General features: G+C 35.5%; 1 protein-coding gene across 1 annotated transcript in view; it reads right to left on the bottom strand.

Moving 5' to 3' along the window:
* Positions 1-3583: 3583 nt before the first annotated feature.
* MRC1 (mannose receptor C-type 1) overlaps positions 3584-9149 on the bottom strand; it is a 77129-nt gene continuing 71563 nt past the window's right edge. Inside the window, exons 27-30 of the mRNA XM_039877496.1 lie at positions 7360-7473; positions 6670-6834; positions 5392-5433; positions 3584-4533 (exon numbers count right to left, since the gene is read on the bottom strand). Of these exons, the coding sequence (XP_039733430.1) occupies positions 4283-4533; positions 5392-5433; positions 6670-6834; positions 7360-7473 (572 nt within the window). The 3' untranslated portion in view covers positions 3584-4282. The remainder of the gene's footprint in view (positions 4534-5391; positions 5434-6669; positions 6835-7359; positions 7474-9149) is intronic.

Raw genomic sequence — 9149 nt, 5'->3', positions numbered from 1 at the left:
CAGACTCTCTGTTGGTTGGCAATGGAGTCTGTGGCAGCTGCTCAGGCAAAGGTCCCAAACTGCGTCTGTTTCTGTCTTCATGCTCTGCAGGTTTGGCTTGGGAGTCCACCCTGGGTCAGAAGTGGCCCTGTGGATAGTAAAAGCAGAAGCCCCAGGACCTGCTTCGTGACACACACATCACAGGTGCTTGAGACCAGCACAGGTGTATCAGCTGGGCTGCAGTCATTTTGGGGAGGAGGCTCACCACAGTTTGGGGGCTGGCAGGGTACACAGGATATGGGAAGAGACTCTTCTGACAAAAGCAATTCATACTCAATCCATGGCCCCGAGGGAAGCCTTGATACATCCAGAGGAAATCAGGACTTTTTATTATGAAACCCAAATCCCTAACACCAAACATCTAGAGGCTGTGAGGTTTCACCCATCTCTTAGCCCAGGACCTCCTCAACAGAGTCAAACCTTGACCGATAAACTGTCATATTCAGAGAAGTAGGTTCGTAGAGATGACCGATCCTTTACCTCTTCATCGGAGACCTCAAGTCCCCTTCCTTTGTCCCAACCAGCTCCAGAGCAAGGACCTCTGAGTTTTGGAATTAAATCAGAGTGGCACAAGGCAGTCAGCAGAAAACACTTCAGGACCATCTGGAATTCATCTGAGTATGCGCCACTGTGCCTGGCATATGGTCGGTACTTAATTAGTTTCCCTATTGCTGTGATAGCCAAGATTGACTCTGATTTCCAGAAAATTGAGGGAAAATAAGAGATGGAATTTTCTTCGAAATATTTATTCCATTTTTTTTTTCTCAAAGAAGTTGATGAGGGTTCTTCTGCCCTTTCACTTCTCAAGAGAATAAAACTGAATGGTAGAGTTATGATGGCTGTGAGCGTTAGCAGGTTTCCACTTTCTCCTCTTCATAAAATGAGTCAGCTCTGACCCAAAGACAATGATATTTTTATGAGGTGGGAGTCTCTATGGGGATGAACGATTTCGTGTTATCACCCATAGCGTGAAGAAATGGCTCTTTTCACAAAGATCTACAATCCTGCCCAGGACCACACAATTTCTGACCTTTCCCCTCCTGGGGTAAATTTATATTCTAAGATTGCATAAGACAAACAAATCCTCAATCCACACATACTCATTAATGGTGATTGCGAAGGGAATGTAGGAATGGCACAGCATTGGGACAATGTCTTAGTCAATTCGAGCTGCTATAACAAAATACCATAGATCTTATCAACAACAGAACTTTATTTGTCTCAGTTCTGGAGGCCGGCAAGTCCAAGACCAATGAACCAGCAGATTCAGCGTCTGGAGAGGACCTGCTTCGTGCTTTATAGATGACCATTTTCTCACTGCGTCTTCACATGATGGAAGGGACAAAGGAGTTCTCTGGGGACCCTAATCCCGTGTGTCTGGGCTCTATTATCATGACCTAAGCACCTTCCAAAGGCCCCACCTTCTAACACCATCACATTGGGGGATAGGTCTCAACATATAAATTTTGGGGGGAACACAGACATTCATTCCATAGCAGTAATATAAGGGCATTCAGTAAAAGAAGTGCAGAAGTAGATTTTAGCATCTAGTTTCTGGTTAATTGCCAGACAGAACGGGAAAACTGCAGCTTTCGTCAACTCTCATGCTATTTGGCTATCCTGCTTTCACTTCATGGACAATGTGAGATTTCTAACAGCTTTGGAGAAATGCTACCTCAATGCAAAATGATTCCAAAACAGAGTTCGCATCACCATCACGGCCTGACGGCATTCCGACTCCCCTGGACTCCCTGTTGAAATGCAGGTTCCAGGATTCTGACCCAGCTCTACTGAATCAGAATCATAAGCATGGGCCCAAAGGATTCTGTATTTTGAATAAGGGCTCCATGTGGTGCTTACCCTCATCAAAGTTTGAGAATCCCTTCCAAAACCCTGAATCAGGAGCAAGCCCAGAGTGTTGAACTTTCTCGCACTCAAAGAAAAAAAAATTAAATCAACAGAAACGAGAACATGGTAACTTTGTAGGGTATTTTTACATCTCCTAGAGAACTCTATGTACACAAGCTGTAATCAGACCCATAAAGAGAAAGCTGTGATAGAAAAGGTTTTCACTCAACCTACAGAGCTAGTTGAATAAGATTAATAATCTTCCCCTAAACTTAATCATACAGAGCTACCATGAATAACTTTGATATGATAAGGACCCATAGTACAACCAGGATCTCCAGCCAATTCAGAGAGCTTTTTCAATGTCAGTATCAATTGAAGTAGTGAAGAGACTCTTAGGTTGTATGGTAATTTAGCTAATAAAGAGAATGAAGAAAAGTGATCATATGAACATACTGGAAAAAGATTTAGATTTTTAGCTAATTTGATACAAAATACCAGCCTCACCAAAAAAAAATCATATGCTGTTATTAAAACAATGTGAACAAACTGATTAATGAGTATCATCAAATTCAAAGATATTTAAAATTACTTATTGCGTATGAAAAAGAAAAAACTCTAAATAAGTACCTTGAAATATTAGTACCTGTATATGAATGATATGCAAGAGAGGTTTTCTGATATTTCAAGAGAAATCCTAAAAGTTTATATCATATTATCAATAACAAGTTGTATAGTTGAAGGGCCTTTTCTAAACTATCAAAGATTTTTTAAAAATCTTATTGGTCATGCTAAAGACTGCATTATCTTTCTATTTGCTCTATAAAAAATAATTATAAAACCACTGCCATATAAAGGGGTATGATCATTAATTATATGTGTCAACTTGGCTGAACCACAGTGCCCAGAAACTTGGTCAAGCATTATTCTGTTTCTGTGAAGGTTTTTTTTTTTCAAAGCGTCACATTTATATAAATGGACTTTGAATAAAGCAGATTACCCTCCATGATGTGGGTGAGACTCATCTAATCAGTTGAAGGCCTTACTAGAACAGCAAAGGCAGAAGAATTCTGCCAGCAGACTTATTGCCTTTGGACTCAAACAGCAGCTCTTCCCTGAGTCTGCAGCCTGCTGCCCTACCTTATACATTTGGACTTACCATGCCTCCAGCATTGCATGAGCCAATTCCTTAAAATAAATTGATAGGTAGGTAGATAATAGGTGACAGACAGAAAGACAGACAGACAGATTGGTGATAGTTAATAGTTAGAGCAACTCCATGAGAATGGCAAGGATGAGCTGGCAGTGTGGAACATGTGTGATTATGAAACCGCCAACATATTTTGCAATGTACATGACACTTTAAGGCAAAATTCTTAAAAAAAAAAAAATTGTTAAAGTGAGGATAAGACATTTAGAGCTCTAATTCCCAATAACAGTGCCTTTGACTGTTGAATTCTGAGCTGTGTCAGTGTTATAATAGAAGATCTGGGAGAAGAGTGCAAGCCATAACAACAAAATTCATTTAATGCATACTTTTTAGCAACCTATCTGTTCCAAAGAGATGAAGAGTTTAAGAATTCCTCTACTAATAAAATTGTTTATTTTGAGAGTAAAGCTAAATGTAAAGTAAATGGATAAATAAATCTCATTTAAAATAAAATTTACACTTATCAAAATCACCAAAATACAAATCTATTAAAAATAGACCTTGTCTTTGATGATTATTTCACATTATCTAAGTACATCCAGTTACGCAAATTTACATTTTTTATTTCACATCTTTGCATTCCTGATATACATATAACAGGACAAAGAACTTGTTTGCAATATTCAGCCTCAAAAACCCTGCTTGGGGAAAAGAAGATTCTCAGCTGCCTTATTCTTTCTGCACATGTACGAATACAGTTGTAAATAATTGGAGTGAATATCAAGGTTTGTGAAAAAAAGTTACTAAATTTTTATGCCACCTGAAGTTATTTGTACTTGAGTTTTAAAATGGTCCTTTAATTACTGAATTACAATTCAATAGTTAAAATTGGGCGGGGGGTAGCTCCTTAAACTATTTCAGAAAGCTTAGTTGGTTGTTTCTGGGGTTCTTATAATCTTCATGCAGTCGACAATAGCTACACACCAATGATGCTAATATTGTGCTGTGTATTCACCTAAGATATGTTTTTAACATGGTAGCCAATATTGTTATCTCTCTTTTGTGAAAATATCTTGCCAGACTAGAAAATGAGCAATTATTTTTTTTTTCAATTAGGCAAAGAAAAAGGACAGACCAGTGCAACACAGTACTAACCTTAAAGGAAATAATCAGATTGAAATAAAAACCTTAACATTTTAGTTATAATCTTATGAAATGTCAATATACCTAAATCACATTATGATACTAAATGACTGCGTGTTCATTCTGTTCAATGTTGCCCATGAGATCTTTTGTATCGCCAGTTCCCGGACTTGCTCTACTGTTGAAATAGAGGGTATTTTCAAAAGCGTTCTCTTGAGGTACGTGCCCACGTCTCTTCTTATAAAACAAATACGCGGCGAGGCCAGCACCCATTACAATCAGGAGAATCACAATGATTACTACACCTGCCACACTGGAAGACTGTTTAGTAGGTTCCATCTTCCTTGAGTCAGCTATAAATAAATAAAATCATTAGCAAAAAGGTAGAGGGAGGCAGAGGGTAAAATGCTATGGAGAACATTATAACTTTCTTTTTCGAAAAACTAAAATGTAAATTCCTTCCAGTGGCATTTGTCAAAGAGAAATGCAGGACATGAAAATAAGATAGAGGATTATTTTAGATGTTAAGATTATTATTCAGTTGCAAGAACATTTCATTTATCTATATAACATGGAGTTAGTTAATCAGTGTTTTATAATATTTATACCTGTTTCAAAATAATATAAGGCTGCTAACCAACACATTATAGGAAGATAAATAGAATAGTAATAATGTGATGATGATAATAAAAAGCAAGTGAAAAAAAATTCGGGAAAAAAAATAAAAGTAATGGAAATTTCGGCTCATGAGTGTAATTAGCAAACAAATAGCACCCATGAGATTAATAGGGGGTTGCAGGCAAACCATAAATCTCACTTCGAGTTCTTATAGCAGCCAAACAAATGAGCGAAACAGGATCAGCTACCTAATTCAAGTTATGTATAAAATTAAAATTAGAAATATTACTTAAGAAAAATACCACGGGGATTCCTCAGGGAAAATTCTTCCGTGGGTTCTCATAAGGCAACTCTCTGGAACAGAGCAATTGATGTCTTCAAAAAAATCGATGGTAAAAACACCAACCTGGCTCCAAGCCGGCTTTTCTAGAGCATCATTCAAGGGAGGCTGATGGCATAATGACAAAGGCTAGTGGAGCTCAAGCAAGTCTACCAGGAGTTCAGGGGATGTAGGAACGGATCACTATGATTTTTAAAACAAACTATGCTGATGCATTACTAATATGGAACTTGAAACTTCATAATGGTCTTACCTTTTGTCGTCATTACTGTAGGAGTAGGTTCAGCATCAATAACTGTAAAATAAAAATTAATTAAATACTTGTAAAAACCTATAATAATTGCATATCCATAGTGTTATTTGGTTCACAGATACATCGAATCCTCCATGTTTAAATTATAGTGAAATGATATATTGAGATGATAGATGATAGATAAATCTGATATACAGATATACAAACCTATCATTGTATTGTATTGTGTTGTGTTGTGTTGTATTGTATTGTATTGTATTGTATTGTATTGTATTGTATTGTATTGTATTGTATTGTATTGTATTGTATTGTATTCTATTCTATTCTATTCTATTCTATTCTATTCTATTCTATTCTATTCTATTCTATTCTATTCCAGCATCCTGCAGCTGTATGGTGAGTTTGAATATATTTGAAGATCTGAAAATACAGCCTTCCTATTTGCATTTGGGCCACTGATACCCACCCTTAAAATCTACCCAATTTACTCATAAATAATGAATTCTAGGCTAGCAGTTTTGAAACTGGTCCATTGAAGCCTAAGATATTACAAGGCATTTGAACAAAAAGCGAAATAGGATCCCAACATTGCACCAAAGGGTGTGATATATTATAACAGAGTTTTAAAAGACTGAAGAACTATGCAATTCTAAAATAATAAAATCTACTAGGGATAGAGTGTTAATTTATCTAATTCATTTATCTAGATGTATTATTTAATGAATAATTTTTATCTATCGAGAAGGATATTATGTAAAGTGGAATGACATAAAAATATTTAAGTCCAGACAATATCACATCATGGGCATATAACACTATTAATTCTCCCTATCCTTCCATAGTCTGCTACTCAGTCTCAGAAGAAGCCTTCATTGGTCTCATGTGATTCATTCCTCAATTAATTCTGGTTCCTCTCTGGAACACTGACCCCTTCTGATTTGGTCAGGTGACTGCTTTATCCTTTTTCCTCTCATGCCATAAGGCTTCGTAGGCGGGCTCTCCAAACTGCTTGTAACTTTGCAAATCCATATGCACAGATATCCCATTATAAATGGATTGGTAAGTCAAAACCATTATGTCAGTTAAGCAGAGACTGTATCGTGCTCACTCAGAGCTGCAGACAGCAATTAATCACCGTGGCAGACTGAACTGCTCACTTGTGCAGGAGTAGTTTGCAAGGAACTTGTTATCACATTATAATCCCATACCTGACATCTTAATATTTGAAAGCAATTGTGGCCTGTGAGCATATATATCATAGGACAAATTCTTACTTACTTTTTGATCTTTTACAAATATAGCCTTTGTAGGAAGAACAGTGAATATTACTCCAAAATCCAGAAGATGCAATCAAAGTTACACAATCATTTCGTTCACCAGAGGGGTCTCCTGTGTTCCAGTTGACAAAGGAGATTGGATTGTTGTTTATCCACAGCCACTTTCCTGATTAATAAATAAAGTCAGTAAAAATAGAAGTTAAAAATAACCCATCTTAAAATAAGTTCAACTTATTCACTTCTAAGCATATTATTTTATACTACAATCAATAATTTATAATAAGACTTTTAATAGCCAAGATTATAATGACTAATTGTTGCAAGGAAGGAAACTGAGAAGAATGTGTTTCTTATATAGCTTTAGTTGAAAACTCATTCCTAATTAAGACAAATACGTATACTTATCCTTTTCTAATTTTTTTTTTCTGGAAAAAGATAGAAAACATTTTTTAAAGCTTCTTAAACTAACTTAGCTACAGAAGATATTCTTTTAATTAGCAACTTCCAGGATAGTATAGTATGTGGGTCATTTAAAATTTCAGTTCTTACCTCAAATGAAAATGTAAGTTTGACTTTTCACAAATTTACAAAGTTACCATTATTTAAGGCAAGACTTTTTGAAACGTGAACTTTGTTCTAAATAAAACATTTTGAAATATCTGTGAGGAAATAATCATCTTGCAAAAATCACCTTCAACATTTCTGTACAATCCTATCCAAAAATTAGTTTTGCCTTGAAGTGGCTCAACTCGATATGACAGAAAACTCGATTCTGCAGCACTTTCGATGGAAACCAAAGTGGAATCTGCAAAATGTAAAAGAACAAATATAATGGGAGTACATTTAAGTAGCTGAAAACATTTTTATAAAGACACTACAGACATTTGTCTTTTTAGAATTTTAGTTGCCACTCTGAAAATCTGGTTTTTTAAGCATCATTTGTGTTCAAGCACTGAATCAGTTGCTGCAGGATATGCAAAGGTAAAAAGGGCATAGAATGTCTTAAGAAACTTATAATAATGCAGATAATAATGTGTTGAGAATATAAAGGAATGTATTAGAAGAGAAAATGAGTACAATATGCTATTGACATGTCAAACAGAGAAATTTTTTTAAGCAAAGCAACTAAAAGGGAACATGGAGGAAACAGAATTTAAGATATTAAGAAGCATAGGATTTCAAGTAGAAAGCATAGAAAATAATTCCAGGGAGAAGAAGAATAAGAGAAAAGACAAAGTGAAAGAGAGGGGGAAGCATAGAGCTTCTTCAGGAACAGAGATGGCTCACAGATACATGGAATCCTCCATGTTGCTTTATGGTGATACGATACAGATAAATGGTAGATGATTGATAGATAGATGATAGATAGATGATTGATAGCTAGATGATAGATAGATAGATGATAGATCTACTGGGAAGAATTAATAGTGTTAAGAGATAGTATACAGTTTTGCCAGACTAACATGGTCAATGGGTAAAAAAAAAAGTCTTGCAGTTTGAACTCATTGCAGATAGCAGGAGACTGGTATTTAGGGCAATGTAGTGATAAGAAATACTTAGTTTTTTCAGGCTGCAGGAGTGTAAATCAAGCTGTAGTGTATAGGACTGTACAAAGTAAAAAAAAGAGAGAATTTGAAAGACTAGTTAAGAGACTATGGCATTGATAACCCACATTAGATTAAGTTTCATTCAGTGTCAGCATTATCTTTATAGCAAAAATCTACAGCTTTTTAATAATAACAACTAGTATATTTTAAGCACCTCATGCCAGACATTTTACTTTGGGCTTTACAAGCATAATCTCACTAAAATTTTACAACTACTTTATTCATTGGTTACTAAAGTTACCCCATTTTATAGTTAAGTGAAATATCAAATATGTCTTTCTATAAAAGGTAAGTAATTTGCCAAGATTTTAATGATAGTAGAGAGTAGAATCATGGCATAATCCAGGCAATCTGAATCTTGAGAGCCTACCCTTAACTATATGCCTTCATCCCTGGATTATCCCTCCAAGTATTGTTTTCATTGCACATTTCACATATTGTTTCAATTACACATTCCATTAGTCAATATATTTCATGGACAATAACCACTTCAAAATATTCCTGGCATATTTTGATGAATGAGAATCACTCGCACTATTTACAGGAAAATATAGTAACCTAAAACAAAGTTTCTACATGTTCATTGCAAAATTGCTGAAACAGGAAGGAAAAACATATTTTGTTTTAAAAAATTCCAAAGCAGACTTCAGGGAACATCATAAGAAATGGCAGAGTAAGTACCCCTGAAAATCCTCCTCTACGAAAGCAATAAAAACACTGACAAATTTGTCAAATCAACTTTTTCAGAACCCTGAAAATTAACTGATGGCTTATAACTAACAAAGAAGAATTTATTCAGAAACAATGATTGAATCTTGGTAAGAACAGTGAGCTTCATGGTGTTATAACTTGTCCTAATCCCACTGCCTTATCC

This window comes from Pteropus medius, unplaced genomic scaffold, assembly GCF_902729225.1.
Source record: "Pteropus medius unplaced genomic scaffold, Ma_sr-lr_union100, whole genome shotgun sequence".
Lineage (NCBI taxonomy): Eukaryota > Metazoa > Chordata > Mammalia > Chiroptera > Pteropodidae > Pteropus > Pteropus medius.
Note: the sequence above shows the minus strand (reverse complement) of the source record. Positions and strands in the feature narration are given on the sequence as shown.